Source organism: Solanum tuberosum, unplaced genomic scaffold (genome assembly GCF_000226075.1).
Source record: "Solanum tuberosum cultivar DM 1-3 516 R44 unplaced genomic scaffold, SolTub_3.0 scf00116, whole genome shotgun sequence".
Lineage (NCBI taxonomy): Eukaryota > Viridiplantae > Streptophyta > Magnoliopsida > Solanales > Solanaceae > Solanum > Solanum tuberosum.
In genome coordinates, this window is record NW_006239040.1 from 73304 (window position 1) to 95081 (window position 21778).

General features: G+C 35.1%; 3 protein-coding genes across 4 annotated transcripts; 2 read left to right on the forward strand and 1 right to left on the reverse strand.

Moving 5' to 3' along the window:
- Positions 1-3987: 3987 nt before the first annotated feature.
- LOC102585268 (histone H2B.3-like) lies at positions 3988-4581 on the reverse strand. The gene has a single exon (XM_006349924.2). The coding sequence runs from the start codon at positions 4527-4529 to the stop codon at positions 4095-4097; it is 435 nt and encodes a 144-aa protein (XP_006349986.1). The 5' UTR covers positions 4530-4581; the 3' UTR covers positions 3988-4094.
- An 807-nt stretch (positions 4582-5388) lies between these two features.
- On the forward strand, positions 5389-7806 carry LOC102585606 (uncharacterized). 2 transcript variants are annotated; one of them, XM_015309845.1, is made up of 4 exons: positions 5389-5572; positions 5814-6049; positions 7140-7226; positions 7719-7806. In XM_015309845.1, the coding sequence occupies exons 2-3, from the start codon at positions 5822-5824 to the stop codon at positions 7197-7199; spliced, it is 288 nt and encodes a 95-aa protein (XP_015165331.1). In that variant the 5' UTR covers positions 5389-5572; positions 5814-5821; the 3' UTR covers positions 7200-7226; positions 7719-7806. The 2 variants fall into 2 exon arrangements, with proteins under 2 accessions (XP_015165331.1, XP_006349987.1); XM_006349925.2 differs by lacking the exon at positions 7719-7806 and having other exon boundaries at positions 7140-7596.
- Positions 7807-11240: 3434 nt separating this feature from the next.
- LOC107061071 (F-box protein CPR30-like) lies at positions 11241-12176 on the forward strand. The gene has a single exon (XM_015309811.1). It carries the CDS (start codon positions 11241-11243, stop codon positions 12174-12176), a length of 936 nt encoding a protein of 311 aa, XP_015165297.1.
- Positions 12177-21778: the final 9602 nt, after the last annotated feature.

Genomic DNA, 21778 nt, shown 5'->3' on the forward strand with positions numbered 1-21778 from the left:
AAAATATAGGAATGACAATGACGTAGATGGTTTTAGACATATATGGTGTGGGGCATATTTAGGCATACGCGGGACGAAGCGGATTTAAACATATAATTGTTTGATTGATTTTGATTTGACACGAATTTAAGAAAAAGAAATAAAATTGAAACTTGTATCTCGAACAAAGATACGTATAATGTACAAAAGTGTCATTTAGCCTTGATTTATGTCATATGAAAAGTTGAAATCAAACAGTTACCCAAAAAGAAAAAAAGACATTCGTTTAAGGGAAAAAGGCCTGATATATACCCCTTAACTTTGTTATTCAGAGCTGATATACCCCTCGTTATGAAAGTGGCTCTTACATACCCTTACGGTTATATAAATTGCTCACATATACTCATACCGTTACAAAAGGAGCTCACATATACCCTTCATCTAACGAAAGTGAAAAAAATAATTTAATTTTTTTACTATGATCACTAAAGCATATTTATGAGATTTGCTTCCCATCATGAGAGTTTTAAAGGAAACAAAACAATAACCAAGATTTAGCAATCCAGTAATACTAACTAACATATACGAGATCGATGCCTTCGATGTCCTAATACATACTAGAATAAACTACACTTTGTTCTCTTGACGATTATCATGAACCAACAAACTATCTAGATAACGAGTGCCCATAAATTCCATCATCATAAAGAATCTCAAGACGTCCTCAGGTGTTTGATATATAAATGAATCAACTTGAACTCTGTTTTCGGAACCCAATTTAAGCTCCCTTATACTTTCCAGCTTCTCTGCCCCATCAAGCAATATCACAGGACCAGTACCATTAGTTATCTTACTCAAATTTCCAATTATTTCGTTGTCACACGACCTGTCTTGTTTCTCTCTAGACTCTGTCTCTATTTCACGAATCGTATCAGCATAAATTTTGGAGATTTCCTTTCCACCTGCATAAAAGAAACTTTACGTTACCTAACAATGAATTTAAACATACGATACAATCAAGAATTTGGACATAGAAGTTTTAAATTATTTGAAATGGAGCAAACCAGGAATTAATATGTTGGCTGCTTCTTTGTAGGCATAAAATGAAGCATTTTTGACGAATTTTGCAGTGAAATGAACGATTTTGGCACGACCTTCACCATTGCCAATGCAATGACAGACATACTTCACCTTTTCTTTGCCGGAAGTAATGAAACCCCAAATTCCCGTCTTTTCTTCCATCCCCCGGAAGAGTAGATCGGAATTATATGAAGTAGCCCCTCATTTCCCATTTGACACTCTTAACAGTTTCGAAGGAAAATTTCAACTTTATACTACTACAAGGCCACAATAATCTCTCCGTCTCAAATTATTTATGTTTTTTGTTCAAAATAAATGAATAAATGCCATAATACTTAGGGTCCGTTTGGAAAGGCACGTTTATGTATTATTCAAAGTTATACAATGACATAATTTTAAGTGTTTTCTTTTATTTTTTTGAAATAGTAATGCCATATTCATACTATCGAAAACAAAGAGGTAACTTGAATTTAACTACTTACAAGCATATGAAACTCATAATACAAGAATCAATAAGTGAAATTTTACTTCAATTATACGTTCCGTTGTCCATGATCAGAAACTAGCAAAGAGTCGATATAACGAGTGCCCATAAATTCCATCATCATGAAGAATCTCAGGACATCTTCAGGTGTTTGATGTGTAAATGAATCAACATGAACTCTGTTTTCAGAACCCAACTTCAGCTCTCTGCATTTCAGCGTCTCTGCCGCGACATTGCCAGTGGCATTATTTCGAGACTCACTTTCTATTTCACGAACTGTTTCAGCGAAAATTTTGGCAAATGCCCTTCCACCTGTATACACATGAAAATAAAGCTCACATTGCCCAAATCTCTGCCTTTCGTTTTCACCTAATAAACATTATATTACATTTCTCTAGAGCTTAATAATTCGTAATCATTCATTGCTTTAACTTCTATACACTAACGATGTAAAGAATTTAACACTATTTACGCGTTTTTACATGTTGTAACATAACATTTAACCATTTCACCTCTAAAAAAAAATAACTGTCATATCTAAATCAGCTTTTGTTTTCTCCTAGAACAGATGACAAGAAATAACTAGTATTTTTCGCCTCTACTGAGTGCTAAGACTTAAACGTAAATCTTATTATTTTCAATCCACTTCATTGACTACTAGGCCACACATTTTTAACGTCTAGTAATTCCATAACTGAATTTAAAAAGTTGAGCATCGGAAAATGAGAGGGGAGCTAACCAGGAATTAAGATGTTGGCTGCTTCCTTGAATGCATAAAGTGAAGCATTTTTAATGAATTTTGCACTGAAATAAACCATTTTAGCACGACCTTCATCATCCGCCATGTACTCGCCAAGTTTTTCGAGGTCTTTAACTCTAACGATTTCGTCCATCTTTCTAACAGCCTCCGTGCTGTAACCGTAAGAAATCTCACATACCTTCTTCACAGTTTCTTTGCCGAAATTCATCAAGCTCCAAATTCCCATTTTCCCGCGCCTTTGCTTACCAGGCACGGAACAGTTTACAGGTTCGATAGAACTCAATAGCTTTACGGATTCCTGTTTTCCCTTCATCGAGTCTCAAACTGAACTGCTTCTATGAAAATTGCAGCATTAGTTAGTATTATTAATCAGGTAGGCATAATACCAAACTATTTCTAAACTTTTAATGCTTAATTTATAGGCCTAATTACCTACACTTTAAACCATACCAAACAAAATATAAATATTTTGTCGGCTTCTCGATGATGTCGTAGTATTAGCCTTATTCTTGTATCTTCTTATTTTTGACATACCACCGTATTATTTAGGCAAAATGGTCTGGTGGATACCTATACTTGTACCCGTTTGTATTGTGAACCCTTTTACTTAACCCTTTGTCATCTGAACTCTTACACTTAATAAAACACAATATATCAAACCCCTCTGACCATTGACCATGCTTATGTGGCATTAACATGGTTGAGTTGGCAAGAGAGTGAGACCACATGCCTATTAAGGCAAGTAAACATCATATATAATTTTTAAAAAATATTTAAATTAAAAGAGTAAAATAATAAACATAAAAAAAGAATATTGAAACCCTTCTTCTTCACCAAATGACCCACTTTTTTCAGCCATCTCCATTTTTTTTCCAACCCGCTTTTTTTCTTTCTTTCATCTTCTTTAGGTGGTCTGGTACTCCAAAGGCGGCAAGGAGTATGCTAGTATACCGGAGGCAGCAAGGAATTTTCTGGCCTTCTGGTACGCCGAAAAGGATGGAGTGCATAGGGGGTCCCTGGTGGTTCGCAGGAGTCGTCGATGGTACGGAAAAATGAAGACGGTGGAGAGGGAAACGAGGCTGGTGAGGGGCAATGAGCTGGTGCGGCGGCTTATGGTTTTTGGATTTGTGGAGGTTGGAGAAGGATGAGGTAAGAAAAATGGTGAAAGTGTGCGACGAAGACGGAGACAGATGAGGGAGAGAGTATTTGTGGTCTCGCCGGCAAGAGGAGTGGTGGCAGCGGCAAATTTCTCCGGCGATTGGGCCTTTTCACAGTGAAAATGGTTGATGTAGGGAGACCCAAATTTTTAATTTAGAAGAATAATTAATTTGTTTTTGTAAAGTTTGAATCAAAACTTTATGATTTTGGTCCAAAAAGAAATTATTATAAAAACTAAAAATGATGTGGCAAAATTTATCTTACATGGAATGTGACATCAGCGCGATTGAGAGTCACGATGTGTTGAAAGGGTTCAACATGTTGAGTTTAAATGAGTTCAGGGGTTCAGATGACAAAATGATAAGTAGAAGGGTTCACAATACAAACGGGTACAAATATAAAGATCCACCAGACCATTTAGCCTATTATTTATTGTGTTTTTGGTTATCGAATTATTTTGATATTGTTTATTGTTATTCAATATGCATGTAATTTAAATCATACTATATATAAAGAGTAGCGTCAATTTCATAAAATCTATTTTATATTCAATTTTCCTGTTCTTTACATCACCAAAACGCTAACTGAAAATCTTAAACCCAACAGAAAAATCAATACAAAACTACCACATCTCTAAGAGCTAGTGAATTTGGTAACTGCCTTAGTACCCTCAGAGACGGCATGCTTAGCCAATTCACCAGGAAGGACCAATCGGACAGCGGTTTGAATCTCCCGAGAAGTGATGGTAGGCTTTTTGTTGTACCTAGCAAGCCTAGAAGATTCCTGAGCAAGCTTCTCGAAGATATCGTTGATGAAGCTGTTCATGATTCCCATAGCCTTGCTTGAAATTCCTATATCTGGATGAACCTGCTTCAACACCTTGAAGATGTAGATCTTGTAAGTCTCGATCGATTTCTTCGACCTCTTCTTCTTCTTGGCTCCGGCAGCAGCGGCTCCGCTGTCCTTGGGTAGCTTCTTGCCGGCCTTTGATTTCTCAGCGGCGGCAGCAGGAGCCTTCTCAGCTGCTGGCTTCTTCTCTGCGGGTTTCTTCTCTGCCTTTGGTGCCATTGAAGGGGAAATTTCGGAATTCAGTAAGAAATTGGAGGGCTTTTGAGTTTGAATTGTGGGAAGTGAAAGGGATGAAGAGACTTATTATATATGAGTTTGGGGCTTGCTGTTCATTGGTTACTTTTGAATGACGCGGATCGTGAGTTTGAGCCGTTTGATGTTATAGTCAATAAACGGTGTAGATCAAAGTTGAACTCCTTCCTAATTACTCCATATTTTCCATATTTACACTTATTAAAAAGATTATTCGAGAACATAATTTAAATAATAATTTCCATTATTGTCCTTTGCAAGTAGTGCAATATTTTATCTTCTAGAAAATACCGAATTTTATTAAAGGAAAGGGCAAATATGAAAAAAATAACCATTCATCTTGAACTTTGAACAGTTTAATTATATTGAACAATTAAAAAAAAAATTCAAAAATTCAGTTAATATAGAGTAGAAGAAATATTTTTTATTCACTTGTATTATTCCTGACATTTTTTATGACAATAACTTCAGTTTTGTACTTCGTAACCGTAGTTTATTAAGAACTTAACTTAAGGTCTAACAATGCTAATTAGAGAATTTGATATATGATTTTAGTAAACGGTTAAGTGAGTCCTAAAGTGTTGAACGAGTGTTTGGAAAGTAAACCTCATCGAACTATATTCACACGTGAGTCTCAAAGCATCATTCTATATGTACATCGTCCGAAGTGAGTCCCAAATAATGTTCTAAATAGTGTTTCTAAGACGAGCCTCAGGGGTTATTTTGAAATTTATCGTATCATATAAATAAAATGTTTCGACTCACGCCTTTTAAGACACTTATTCCAACATCGCATAAGGGTATATCTGAGACCATACAATTCTTAAGGGGTCAATGTAACATTTTTCAAACTTTGATCGTTTTCTTTTACTCTGGAGAGAATCTCCGGTTTTCTGGAAACCCGAAATATTCTGGATTGTTAGATACGGTCGCTACTACGTTCTCTTGACGCAAAAGATTTTCCGATCGGCAACCGGAGACGGCAGTGAATTTCAATTGCCGTCGTTTAGGTATTTATCTCGTTTTCTGAAATTCCGTTTTGCTTTATCTTGTTAAACTTCTTTTATATATACTACGTAATTTTTTGCCGAACTGGTGCAACGTATTGAGCGTAACTAGGTGTTAGGAAGTTCAATTCCCTTTGCCTATCTAGGTTTTTGTTAGGGATTTCAACTTAGAGCCTGTTTGACCTAGCATTTCTCTTGTGATGTTCTGCTTTATCCTTGCTTAAATATGTCCTTTTATCTATAGGTGGTTCAATGGATCATTCCTATCAAGTTAATCACAGTTGTTCCCTAAATCCTCCCAAAGACGGCCTCCCTAGCACCCAGTCTTCTAATGATGCACTTAGGCAGATGGGATCTGAAGGGAAAATGGGAGCAGTTCATGAAGAAATGAAGAGAGTGAGTAGACTTCCACCAAGCAGTGCATATGCAACTCATCGGATGCGTGTCCTAAACAAAATTCTGCAACTTCTGTCGATTCAGGTACATGGTGCATACATTCAATGGGGGTGGGGTGGGGGAGCGTATGCATGTTTAGGATATATGATCATTGTGATCTCCTTTGCTCGTGTTTTATAGTAGTTGTATTTTACTGTACTACAAATAAGTAGCTATGGGAAAAGGAGACCCTTTTAAACATCCTACTCGAGCACACGACATATCATGCTTGAGGTCTCATTACTGCAATGCTACATTATCCAGGGTTAAATTCACTGATCACAGCCTATTATTGTTTATCTGGAGGGTCTCAAGCATTTGATACATTGCTAGTGACTTTGTAGCATGTGGATGATGACTTCTATTGCTATCCTAGATGGCTGAGTTACTCTGTATGGGGAAAATGCAAGCCATTTACTTTCTCAATGTGTTCCATGCATAAGTGTCACCTTAAGTTGTAAGATTGTTGGCATTAGGCTCTTCTTACAATTTTGGGTATATTCAAGGAAATAACGAGAGATATTCCTGTATGAATTCTGGTCTACATCAGTTGTATAACATTAACAGTTACTAGCTTGATTTTGTGTGTGTTTAAAAGAACAGTATGACTAGAAATTGGCCTCATATCTAGAGATTTAGGAATTCTCTTGATCCTTTGAAACAGATTGGCCTATTACTATTTTCCTCTCCCTATAACATGCTCAGGCCCCTTCTGCTCCTATTGGAGAAGAATGGTTCGGTTGAAATTCATACCACACACAATCTGTAAGTCTTCTTGTGGATGTTTTCTCCTCTCTCCCTCGTGAAAGTTTTGGCACATTGTCTGATCATTAGTCGGTCTAGTCAACCAATTTGGTGATTATACAATGCCAGGCTACTTGTATTGTTGGAGAAACTGTGATAAAATTGTTCTGATGTTTGCTGGTCTAGCATGCTTTGTTTCACCATCATGATTAGTATAAGAACAAGTTTGTTCTTAGGAGGGAGAAGAACTACATCTCTATAGTCACTTGACAACTTGCTCGGGGATGTTGTATTGTTTATAAGTGCATCATAGATTTCTTATGGCTTTGAGTTAATTGTTAAGCATTTGAATTGGGGGTTTTATGTTTTCATTGTCTCACATTTTATGCAGAGAACCACTTCACAGGATGAGGAGTTGGAATTGTTGTTTTCTGGGCTCTCTCTTGGATGATAAGAAGCAAAAGTCATATTTTCAGCAGTTGGTTTATCAGATTATGCAGTGGATCATTTATGTTGCTTGCTTCGTCTTGGTCTTCAGCTGCATCTTTGCAAACCTTTTCTTTTTTATGTAGAGATGATGTTCTGATTGTTAAATAAGTTATACTTGTTATATAATAGATCTATAATTACTCTTGTTATCTCAATTATCTAGTGGATAATCTGGCAAGTCAAAGTTAGTTGATTTCACCTTGAACTCTTATCCGGAACCTTGGGTTCCAGGTGTATTAATGCTCAAAGTACCATAGCACAAACACTACTCTAATCCAACAGTGGCTCTGGCTCTGGCTCTTCACTCGTAGAACTCATTTGATGACTTTTTAGCTAAAAGATCGTTCAATTTACAGATTTTTCTTTTTGTTCGCTTGATATTTTGTTCCTCTGTCTGCTTGAGTGTGTTTATTTTCCTCGTGCTTTGTTTTGTATATATTCTTCTTGGAGGCATGACTAGAAATGCTGCAATCCATTGCAGGTGGATTTGTAATGCTGCTTAAACTTTTTGTTGGTCTGGAAGTTGAGCATTGAAGAGTGTGGGTTCAAATCTGATGGTGAATCCTACATTTAGTGTTTATGGTTTAAAATCTGATCGTGAATCCTACCTTTAGTGTTTATGGTTTAAAATCTGATGGCGATGCTTATGTAATGGGAAAAAAAGGTTTGTGTTGGTTATGGCTTTAGGAGGTGTATTATACGCAAGGAAGTTTCACACACTAGTATCGTAGGTGTGTTGCATGCATTTTATAATGCATTTTCTGCACATTGTATTTGCTGTTATGTTGTTTGCATCAGAAACAACGCCCTTACTATAACTAGGTAATGTTTCAAGTCTTGCATTTGTGAGCCAAGCAACTGCAAGTCCTACTTTATGATATTATAAGTTCAGTAAACATGCCTATACATTTAGAAGTTATATACACGTCGGTTCAATGTTTGATTTGGTTGATAAATTGATGTGGTTTTCAGTTTTTATAAGTGGATTCTGGTCGGTACCAACACAGTTCACACATAAATATTTGTATTCCGTGTGGAAATATTGTGTTCAGTTGAATCCGTAGAATAGGGACTAGCTCACTAGAGCCTTCTTAAAACTATTTGACACTATTTAACCCATTGAACTCCAAAATATTTAAGAACGTACTCTATATATCCTGGCTACCACACAGTGCAATATTCCATGTAGAGAACTTTGATTTTTGCTCTGTGAACATGTATTGTATAGTTATACAGAGAGTATCTATTGCAGCATGAACAAAAATACTACTACGCATAACAAAAAAGCTTCAGAATGATACCTAATAAAGAACAGAAAATAAAGTAACAATCTCAACTAGAGATAAATACCAAAAAACATAACTTAAAAGATTAAAACATAGGAGGGATTCAAACCATGATCAACGACCACCACTGGTGCATTCACGGGCAAAGTGACTATCCTCACCACATTTGTAGCAACCACTGCCACTGCCTCGACCACCACCATCGGAGTATTTACCACCTCCGCCGCCTTCACTCTAGCTATATTCCCTAGCAAAGCGGCTAGTCTTGCCACACTTAAAACAACAACAACTTCCTCCTCCACCACGACAACGGTGGCAGTGTGGAGGAGGAAGCGGTTGTTTTAAGTGTGGCAAGTCTGGCCAATTTGCTAGGGAGTGTAGCCTGAGTGAAGGTAGCGGTGGCGGTAGATACTCTGGCGGTGGCTACAAATGTAGTGAGGATGGTCACTTTGCCCGTGAATGCACTAGTGGTGGTTGTTGATCGTGGCTTGAATCCCTCTTATGCTTTTATCTTTTAAATTGTTATGTTTTTCGGTATTTATCTCTAGTTGAGATGGTTGCTTTATTTTCTACTCTTTATTAGTATCATTTTGAAGCTTTTTAGTAATGGGGAGCCGTATTTTTGTTCGTATGGCAATGGATACTCTATGTACAACTATACAATACATACAGTATTTTCAAAACAAAAAAATCAAAGTTCTCTACAATAATAATTTTCCTAGCAATCGTCTTGTGTTCTCTCTTCCATTCTCTTAGCAATTCCTAGAGTTTTAGGCTGACTTGGCATAGCAAGATTGTGAGCAAGTGGTGCAAGAACGTGAGCAAATTGTCAAGTGCCTCACATGTGCTTAGTAGAAGTCTGTGACAATTTGGTATCAGAGCAAGGTTACAGCTAAGGTAATGAAACGACGGAGAAATCAATGTTGCGAATACCCAAGCCAACGTCATTTAGGATGTCGTCTGCAAGAAGGGCTATAGAAAAATGATAAATGCTTACAACAAATAGTCTTAATCATTCAGTATTCAAATCAAGATACAACATATTAATAATTTAGATGTGCATTCAGATTCAGACGTCTATATCTTAATGAAAACAAATAAAATCTTAGTGGTCAATGAAACGGGTTGAGTACCATGAGGTCACAGGTTCAAATGCTATCAGAGACAAAAACACTAGGTGTTTAACTTAAAAGCACTATTAATACAACAAATACAGTCGCATGACACCTAAAAAATATAGGAATACAGAGAGGGGTGTACATAGAAAATATAGTGAGGGGATGAGAGAGGGAGAGAGAGAGGATACAACCTAAATGCACATATGAATACAACAAATACATTCGCATGATACCTCAAGAAATATATATATATATATATATATATATATATATATATAAAGAGAGAGAATGACGAGAATACAAAATACAAAGAGAGTAGAGAAAATACAAAGAGATAGATAAAGAGGTAATCAAAATACAAAGAGGGAGAGGGGGGGGGGGGATATATATAGAGAGGGAGAGAGAAAGAGAGGCGAGCGAGATTGAGGAAATAAGAGAGAAAGTTTTTTTTCCGCGTAGCAATCCAAACAGTAGCTATGAATTGTAAATACTCAAACTAAAGTTATAGATCTCTAAGATGATAAGTCATTTTTAAAGGGAAAAAGGACAAATATATTCCCGAACTATCGTAAATAGTACGCAGATATCCTCTGTCATACTTTTGGGACATTGGTGCCCCTGCCGTCCAAAAACTAGAGTGTATATACCATTTATACTAACGGACATACATGTGTCATAATCTTATCCACCGATCCAACATTTATTAAATATCGGATCAACGGATAAAATTGCGTCATGTGTCCCTATTTAGTCTTCTGTTAGAGTGAAGGGCATATATGCTCTAGTTTTCTGACAATAGGGGCACTAATGTCCCAAAAGTATGACGGAGGGTATCTGCATACTATTTACTATAGTTCGGGGATATATTTGTCCTTTTTCCCTTTTTTAAATTCTCTTTTTGAAAACCACGTGACATTTTTGGAATTAAGCAAACAGTTTTAGGATTATTTTTTTTAACAATCTGTTAAGGAAAAGGCCAAATATGCATCATTTGTTAGACAACGAGGGTATATATGCATCACTTTTTCAACGAAGGGGTATATCCGCTCAAAATTGCATAGTTGAGGGGTATATTTGCCCGTTTCCCCTAATTTTTTTGATTGCTAATCTCAAATAAATTTTCAAGATTTTGTTACCTGAATGTGAGGAGAGATCTTAAGCAAGTTATTAAAGAATTTTCTTTTCTAGATGAGAATCCAATTGTTGTTTTTGGTACATAAGTTAGTCTTTAGATTTTGTTACATAAATGTGAGGAGAGATCTTAAGCAAGTTATTAAAGAATTTTCCTTTCTAGATGAGAATTTAATTGTTGTTTTTGGTACATAAGTTAGTCTTTAGATTTTGTCACCTAAATGTGAGGAGAGATCTTAAGCAAGTTATTAAAGAATTTTCCTTTCTTGATGAGAATCCAATTGTTGTTTTGGGTACAAAATCTAGTCTTTTCTCTCTTTACTCTGTATAAATAATGTTTCCTCTGACTTCTTATCATTGCATTGAAGCTCTAGTCACTATTGATACTTCAAACACCTGCCCACACCCAACAAGTAGTCTCTCTTTCTAGAGCTCTCCCTACTTCACCCAACTTCATAACCAAGAAAAATGTCGGAATATCTCCCAATAGAGATGATGGTCCTAATCTTCTCAAAGCTGCAACCCAAATCTCTCCTCCAATTAAAGTGTTTATCAAAATCTTGGAATGCACTAATTTCAAGCCCTGACTTCATATGGCTACATACACAACAATCGGTCCTCCTAAAACCCCCTACACATTTATTCAAAAGGTATTTCAGCACAGGTCTCAAGAAGGAAAAAATTCGACTCGCTGATGTATCAAATTTCGACACCCCTGTAATGCGATTAAGGTCGCCTTTTAATATCGGATTGCCAGATTATTTCTATTGTAGGATCATTGGTATATGCAACGGTGTTCTCTGTATGTTAGATGATTTATTAGACCATAGTAGTCCTGTGGTACTTTGGAATCCTAGCATATCCAGATGCCTCACCCTCCCAATGACTCCTTTTGGCTGTGACAACTCAGGGACTTACATGTTTGTCCTTGGGTTTGGCTTTGCTGTTAAAACAAGAGACTACAAGGTTGTGAGGATGGCCTATGCTCATGGTGATGGTCAATACTTGTTGCCACCTAGGGTTGAGATTTATGCACTTAGTTCAGGAATCTGGAAGGATTTTGATGGTTTTATTCCAGATATTGGTATCGTAGAGTATTTCTGGACACAAGTTGAAATTTGTGGGAAAGTCTACTGGACTGCATACAAGAGAAATGGGGAGAGAAGGGTGGAGAACTTGATTATGATGTTTGATCTCAATGAGAAGATTTTTCAGGAATTATCATTACCAGAAATTTTGGTTAATGAACCCCCTACGAATTTAAATATTGCACAGCTTGGGGAATTACTTGTTGTGTATCAGTATGATACACGTGTTTGGAGCAGCAGTTGCTCCATTTGGGTAATGAAAAGGTATGGAGACATAGATTCATGGAGCAAAGAATATAATGTTGCACTGGGCTAGGGGAATTTGGGCATGGTACTAGCCGTTGCTGATTGTCGTAAAATATTGTTGACAGACATGACAGGGATGCTAGCTTTGTATAATCTTGAGATGCAAACAACGCAAAGAACCACTATTGCTGGTACTATGTACTCTTTTTACTATGAGAATTACAGGGAAAGCCTTGTTTTGCTAGATAAAGGGGAGTTACTGCCTCCAGTTGATTTAGCATCTGAGGAGTCCACAGATGACGACGACGATTATGATGATGATGATGATAATGATGTTAATGATCAGGTACTTGAACTCCTGAAGCATCATGTTATGCATGAGCGTGTCACAACTTTACTTGGAGCCTGAAATAGTAACAAACAAATGTTATGAAGTTTAGGCATACTTATAGGGGAAATGGATTATTTGCCTTCTCAGTCCTTTCCAATTTATTTTATCATAGTTATTTGTTGTTTGGTCTATTTCAATTGTTATGATTATTATTGCGATTTTAATAAATTTGAGTGTTCCTACAGTTGTGGTTTCGTATTTGACTAGATCAACTAATCTGAATGTTTAGAATCTTTTAATTATTTTTTATATGTTAACCTAAATCTACCAACCCAAAACCCCTCTCTCCCTAGGAGTCAATACTAGTCCTCTCCACCCTGCTGACTCAATCACCCAACGGCCCAACCTTAAGGTTGGAGGTGGAGAACTCTTTCCACTTGAGCTAGCTTTCTTGTCAGATGAAATTTTTCAAAATTAATTGTGCTAGTCATTGCATTTTACTTAAGATAATCAAATTTTGGTAATTGCTGAGAATCTATTTCTTGATTAGTCATGAACTTCTTAAGCAACTAAGCAAGTGAAAACACACACTTTTATCGGCACTTTTGGTATCCATATTGCATTACATGGAAAATCATAATCTAGACATGCTTTGTAGATGATTAAATTTCTGCTTACAAGTAATCATGATTTTTTGAAGCCTATATAATATTTTAGTTCAAACTAATGAATCCAATACCATTGAGCCCTTAATCTGTAATGAATAATGAATGTTAACACCAGAAATAACAACTTGGTGTATAATGATGAAGAAATACAAGATTAGTAATGAATAAGTGCGGCGCTTTAGCTCAGCAACAATGTCTTCTGATTCATTCAAATGTTTTAAATTCACTAGAATTGTTGTAGATGTTTCAACTTTTTAAAAAAAATTGGTAACTTTAGTTGTAGATATTATTAACTTCACTTTTTGTTGTTGATTTTGGATTCACTACTTTAAAACTATGGTAAATTAAATGATACACAACAAGTAATTCCCTAAGTTGTGCAACATTTAAATTCGTAAGGGGTTCATTAACCAAAATTTCTGGTAATGATAATTCCTGAAAAATCTCCTAATTGAGATCAAACATCACAATCAAGTTCTCCACCTTTCTCTCCCCATTCCTCTCGTATGCAGTCCAGTGGACTTTCCCACAAATTTCAACCTGTGTCATGAAATACTCTACGACACAAATATCTGATATAGAACCATCAAAATCCTTCCAGATTCCTGAACTAAGTGCATAAATCTCAACCCTAGGTGGCAACAAGTATTGACATCACCATGAGCATAGGCCATCCTCACAACCTTGTAGTCTCTTGTTTTAATAGCAAAGCCAAATCCAAGGACAAACGTGTAAGTCCCTGAGTTGTCACAGCAAAGAGGATTCATTGGGAGGGTGAGGCATCTGGATATGCTAGGATTCCAAAGTACCACACGACTTCTATATTCTAATAAATCATCTAACATGCCGAGAACGCCGTTGCATAAACCAATGATCCTACAATAGAAATAATCTGGCAATCCAAGAGGTGATCTCAATGGTATTACACTGTCAAAATATGATACATCAGCGAGTTGAATTTTTTCCCTCTTGAGACCTGTGCTGAAATACCTTTTTTAAAAAATGTATTATCAAAATCTCAAGGCTCCCACCCAAATCTCTCCTCCAATTAAGGTGTTTATCAAAATCTTGGAATGCACTAATTTCAATCCCCGACTTCATATGGCATACACAACAGTCGGTCCTCCTACAAAACCCTACACATATTTTTTTTGAAATAGAAAAAACATAAAATAAATTTGTTATATTGTGATTGGTAGTCTTTTTTACACAATTTTTAAATATATATAACCGAATATTTTTTATTGTTAATTGTTTTAATTTATAATACTTTAAAACATGATTTCAGATATATAACAGATCAAAACAAATAACTAAAAATGTATTGAAGGGGCCGGGGTTCACTACAAGCATACAACTCAAGTTGATATGTCGTCCCCGAGCTATGTGCTTGTTGAGTCTTGTATATAGCCAAATACTTTATCCGTTTTAATTTATTTGTCTTGTTTTTTAATTAATTTATTTAAAAGGAATTTATTTTGCAACTCTTTAATTTCATTTTTTCACATTATATATTTAAGATTATAAAATTAAAAATTATCGTATTATATTTTATATATTTTTAATTTAAGAACTCAACATTTAAATATTTTTTTAAATTTCATATTAAATCAAAATAAAACAAGTAAATTAAAACCGAAAAAATAACTCTCACATGATCTTCATAATCTCCTTTACAATCTTAATTACTAACGTCATGTATAAGACAACTTTTTCGAAAAACAAAAATAAAATCTTTGTCTTCCTTTTTGTCTATCTTGTTTTGTACATTGCTCTTTTTTTTTTAAAGAGTATATAATAATAACGCATAATATTGAAAAGTGTTATGTTAAGAAAAAAGAGTATGTTTGTTTGATTGAGTCATACTTGAAAGTCGTGGACAAAGGTAAATCTATGCTAAACGGCTAAGCCATGGTTGACAAATTCAAATTTTAAAGTTAATAAATTTTCTATTTATATATTATAATAATAATTAAGTTACTTTTAAATAATTAATATTTTTTTATTATATATATCAAAGCTGCTATATTCAAATAAACTCGTAACTCCGTCTCTATTGCGGAGGATTACATTTTCAAAGGGTAAGAGGCATGACGTAGTGTCTTATCAAAAAATTTGAGGTATCACATATCGAAGCGTTTGTGAATAAATTATAGCAAATCATTCATTAATTCGCACTTGTATTTTGTTCTTACAATTTTCATCACATGCATATTTCAATATTATTTATATTATTTTAAAACATTAATACTTATTAGCATAAAATACACGTGCGACAAACGTGTTCGAAAATTAGTAAAATAAAAAAAGAAAGAATAACTCTCACATGATCTTATAATCTGCTGGAGGCGTCTCAACCCTAAATTAAAGCCACCGAAACGACAACTTTAGGACCATGAATAATAGGGCCTCAAATTTAGTGAATGGTAGTGTATATATATAAAAAAAAAAAAAAACTAATTATATACTTATTGTTAGTATTAATTGAAATTTCCTTTCAATTAAATTTGCAGTTATTTTCTACTTTTTAATTTGTCTTATTCACTTTAATTTGAATCAATCATATTTTAAAATTGGCTTTGTGAGACTATCTTCAATATATTATTTGAGGTGTCTCCTAGACATTTCAAGCTCAAGCTAATTAAATTATCAAATGATTAAATTTAAAAAGACATTATCTTAACTACTTTGAATGCCTTCTAAAGCGTAACAATCAGTATGATGTAGACGTATTTTTGTAATTTAATGTAATACGAAATATATACAAGTAAAAAGAAGGGAACTTGCTTAATGTCATGCTGGAAGTGTAATTAAGTAGGCGGCTGGTCGTAGAATAGTCTTTTCTGTAAGTGTAAGTGTTGTTGATGCTCTAATGGACATGCTCAATCACGTGAAGTCTCAAATTTTTTTAATGCTCCTACTACTTCTAGAATATTTGATAGTTTGTATAACAATTGGTTCAATTGATAAACATTTCAAAACTATAATCAATAATAATTTATCTAAGGTATAAACATATGTAGTGTTATATAACGTATAATAATTTATATATGCATATTCATGCCTTACAAATTATTACATAAAATATTATGCCGACAATTAAAAAATAATAATTAATTATCATGTATATTAAAAAAATTATGAAAATAAAAAATATACATGTAACTATAAATAAGCATAAAATCTCTTTTTTTTAAAATTTGGCTTTACACCTCCTATTCTATTCAGCTGCCATTCATAGACTTTGTTCTGTATTGGTCTGATTTTATAATATAATAATGTATAATAATGAAAGAAAACATGTTTAATTAGTAGTACTAGTTTCATTCATAAACATGGCCATAAGTAGTCATATACAGGTTTTATACCAAAAGCTAAATAATCTACAAAACAATATGATTCTCTACAAACTTCACCAATCATCTATACAACAAGGAATTTTTTATGTGCATCCAAAGAAAACAAGGGAACATATACTCCTCAACTAAGAGAAACTCGATTCTATTCCTTCAAAAACACTCTTATTTCTCTCCAAACAATTCACATTAATGCAAGTGGAACCATGTTCCAAGCCCTTCGTTTTCTCCTCCCAATCTTCAAGCTGAATCTCAACTCTTTCACAGTATTTGACATTACCTATGAAGTATCAAACTACCTAAACATATTCCACCATAACCTCATAGTCAACCGACATTGTATAAGAAGATGATCCATGTTCTCGCCCGCCTCCTTACACATATAACACCAACTTGCGCATACAACCTTTCGCTCTCTAAAATTTTCCACTACCAAATCAACCCTCAAGCAGCTAAGCAAGTGAAAACACACACTTTCATCGTCACCTTTGGTATCCATATTGCATTACATGGAAAATCATAACCTAGACATGCTTTGTAGATGATTAAATTATTGCTTACAAGTAATCGTGATTTTTTGAAGCCTAAATATTATTTTAGTTTAAGCTAATGAATCCAATACCATAGATCCCTTAATCTATAATGAATAATGAATGTTAACACCAGAAATAACAACTTAGTCGATAATGAAGAAATACAAGATTAGTAATGAATAAGTGTGGCGCTCTAGCTCAGCAACAATGTCTTCTGATTCATTCAAATGTTTTAAATTCACTAGTATTGTTGTAGATGTTATCAACTTTTTTAAAAAAAATGGTAACTTTTGTTGTAGATGTTATTAACTTCACTTTTTGTTGTTGATTTTGGATTCACTATTTTAAAACTATGGTAAATTAAATGATACACAACAAGTAATTCCCCCCAAGCTGTGGAACATTTAAATTCGTAGGGGGTTCATTAACCAAAATTTCTGGTAATGATAATTCCTGAAAAATCTCCTAATTGAGATCAAACATCACAATCAAGTTTTCCACCCTTCTCTCCCCATTCCTCTTGTATGTAGTCCAGTGGACTTTCCCACAAATTTCAACATGTGTCATGAAATACTCTACGACACAAATATTTGGAATAGAACCATCAAAATCCTTCCAGATTCTTGAACTAAGTGCATAAATCTCAACCCTAGGTGGCAACAAGTATTGGCATCACCATGAGCATAGGTCATCCTCACAACCTTGTAGTCTCTTGTTTTAATAGCAAAGCCAAACCCAAGGACAAACGTGTAAGTCCCTGAGTTGTCACAACAAAGAGGAGTCATTGGGAGGGTGCATCTGGATATGCTAGGATTTCAAAGTACCATACGACTTCTATATTCTAATAAATCATCTAACATACAGAGAACACCGTTGCATATACCAATGATCCTACAATAGAAATAATCTGGTAATCCAACATTAAGTGGTGATCTTAATGGTATTACATTGTCAAAATCTGATACATCAGTGAGTTGAATTTTTTCCCTCTTGAGACTTGTGTTGAAATACCTTTAAAAAAAATGTATTATCAAAATCTCAAGGCTCCCACCCAAATCTCTCCTCCAATTAAGGTGTTTATCAAAATCTTGGAATGCACTAATTTCAATCCCCGACTTCATATGGCTACATACACAATAGTTGGTCCTCTTAAAAACCTCTACACATTTTTTTTGAAATAGCAAAAAAATAAAATAAAAAAATGTGTAGGATTTTTTAGGAGGACCGACTGTTGTGTATTTCCAAGATTTTGATAAACACCTTAATTAGAGGTGAGATTTGGGTGGGAGCCTTGAAATTTTGATAATACATTTTTTTAAAAGGTATTTCAGCACAGGTCTCAAGAGGAAAAAATTCAACTCGTTGATATAGCAGATTTTGACAATGTAATACCATTAAGATCACCTCTTATTATTGGATTGCCAAATTATTTCTATTGCAGGATTAATATTGGTATATGCAACGGTGTTCTCTGTATGTTAGATGATTTATTAGAATATAGAAATCATGTGGTACTTTGGAATCCTAGCATATCCAGATGCCTCACCCTCCCAATGACTCCTCTTTGCTGTGATATTCAGGGACTTACACGTTTGTCCTTGGGTTTGACTTTGCTATTAAAACAAGAGACTACAAGGTTGTGAGGATGGCCTATGCTCTTGATGATGGTCAATACTTGCTGCCACCTAGGGTCGAGATTTATGCACTTAGTTCAGGAATCTGAAAGGGTTTTGATGGTTTTATTCCAGATATTTGTGTCGTAGAGTATTTCTGGACACAAGTTGAAATTTGTGGGAAAGTCCACTGGACTGCATACAAGAGGAATGGAGAGATAAGGGTGGAGAACTTGATTGTGATGTTTGATATAAATTAGGAGATTTTTCAGGAATTATCATTATCAGAATTTTTGGTTAATGAACCCTTTAAGAATTTAAATGTTCCAAAGCTTGAGGAATTACTTGTTTTGTATCAGTATGATACATGTGTTTGGAGCAGCAGTTGCTCCATTTGGGAAATGAAAAGGTATGTTGACACGGATTCATGGAGCAAAGAATATAATGTTGCACTGGGCCAAGGGAATTTAGGCATGGTACTAGCTGTTACTGATTGTCGTAAAATATTGTTGACAGACACGACGAGGATGCTAGCTAAGTATAATCCTGAGATGGAAACAAAGGAAAGCATCAATATTGCTGGTGCAATATGTACTCTTTTAATTATGACAATTACGAGGAAAGCCTTGTTTTGCTAGATAAAGGTGAGTTACTGCCTCCAATTGATTTATCATATGAGAAGTCGATAGATGACGATGACGATGATGATGATGATACTCAAATAAGTGAACTCCTGAAGTATCATTTTATGCATCGGCGTGTCAAAGCTTTTCTTGGAGCCAAAAATAATAACGAACAAATGTTGTAATGTTTAGGCATACTTATAGGGAAGATGAAATATCTGCTTTCTCAGTCCTTCACAATTTTTTTTATCAAGCTATATGTTGTTTGGTCTATATTTCAAGTGTTATGATTATTGTTGCGACTTTAATCAATTTGAGTGTTCCTTCAGTTGTGGTTCTGTATTTGACTAGATAAATTATTTTTTATATGGTAACCTAAATCTACCAACCTCAGACCCCTCTGTCCCTAGGAGTCAATATTGGTTCTCTCCACCTTGTTCCCTTGGTGACTCAATACCCCAACCTCAACGTTGGAGGTGGATAGTTTTTTCCACTTGAAATAGCCTTTCTGGTCAGATGAAATGCTTCAAAATTAAATGTGCTAGTCATTGCATTTTACTTAAGATAATCAAATTTTGGTAATTACTTGGAATCTATTTATGAAACGTACATTAAATTGCACCCTACTTTATTAAAGGAAATCTTTAAACGTTCACATAAATGGACAACTATGAATTTAGGAAACTTATTAGCAACTTAACATGATCTAGACCCAAAGGGTAGCGACTGCGGTTTTCCTTGTCATAAAAAAATTATCTAGATTCTAGATCATCTACTTTTCACAATGTATTGGCAACAAACCCAATGTGTTCCTACAAGTAGGGTTTGGGGAGGATAGAGTGAACACATACCTTGCCCCTACCTTTGAGAACGTAGAGAAGTTGTTTTAGAAAAAAAACTTTGGCTGAGCAAACAATGAAAACGAGGCAATAGCAACAAATAGAATCAAGATAATAAGATATTGAAGCAGCAGCTAGTGAGAGAAATCTAAAAAATAAGGGAAAGAAACGAATAATACTAATACTCCCGGAAAGTGAATGAGAACTCTTGCCAACTAATTAACCTTCTAGCTTAATCCTGACCTTCACACCATTCTATCAAGAGTCATGTTCTTGATGAACTGGAGATGCTTCATATATTGTCTAATCACCTCACTCAATACTTTTAAGGCCTACCTCTACTACTCCTCAAGCTACTATGACCAACCAATCACACCTCCTAATCGTGACATTTGCACCTCTTCTCCTCACATGCTCAAACCATCTCAGGCTCACTTTCCACATCTTATCCTGCACCGGAGCCACTCCTAACTTGTCCTGAATATCTTTATTCCTAATTTTATCTCTCTTTATACACCACCCATTCACCAAACATCCTCATCTTCGTCGCTCGCATCTTCTGAGCATGAGAATTCTCGATCGACCAACATTTTGCCTCATTTAGCAGACTCAGTCTATCCACCATTCGCCACATGGTAGAGCTAACTTTTATGTTTAGGTAGTACATTCTTATCACACAGAACACCGGATGTTAGCCTCCATTTCATCACCCTGCTCCAATACAATGAGTGACATCTTCGTCAATCTCCCCATTACCTTGGAACACTGACCCGTGTTCTTGAAACTTCCTCTCCTAGGGATGACATGTGTCAAGCCTCTCACGTCCACATCCCCTTCATAAGACACGCCATTCAACTTGCACTCCAAGTAATCAATTTTGGTCATGCTCAACTTAAAACCTTTTGACTCAAAAGTATGTCTCTAAATTAAACCTCCAATCTTGTGTTAAGTCCCCCTCGTGTCTCGTCAATCAGAACTATGCCACGTGCAAATAACATGCACCAAGGCACCTATCCTTGAATGTGACACTTGAGTATATCCATAGCCAATGCAAATAAAGATGGACTAAAGTAATCCTTAGTGCAACTCCATCACGACCTGGAAACGTTCCGAGTCACCTCCCATAGTCTAGACCCAAGTCTTAGCATCATCATACATGTCCTTAATCACTCTAGTGTAAGTTAGGGGAACAACTAACACATTTTACAGGCATCTAAGTTATTTTACTTCTGATATTTCCAGTATGTAAATTCCATAAGCTTTTAACAGAAAAGTTCCTTATTTTCTATTAAAGGGAGACTTATAAACAAGATGACATCTTTTTTATTTGGACAGGAACACATCATTTGATAAATTCTTTTCCTTTTATCTACTACTTCACTATACATGAAGGGATCTTCATTTATTATTTTACTAAAATAGGACAATTCCATAGATAAACTAATTTTACACCCATTCCATCTCCTCCACTTATCAAATTTCACAGAAAACACACAGATGCTGGCAGAAAGAAACAGTAATGGGTCATTTTGGAATTGCCATAAGTTGAAGAAAAAAGTGTTCTTGAAATCAAAAGCTCTAAGATATCAGGTTTTTTGCCAGCAAAATTAACAATAATAAAAGATTTTTTTATCTATTTAGGGATCAAACATGTGAAGAATGAAAAAAAGCAGAAGAAGCAAAGGGCGTACCGTATATATATATATATA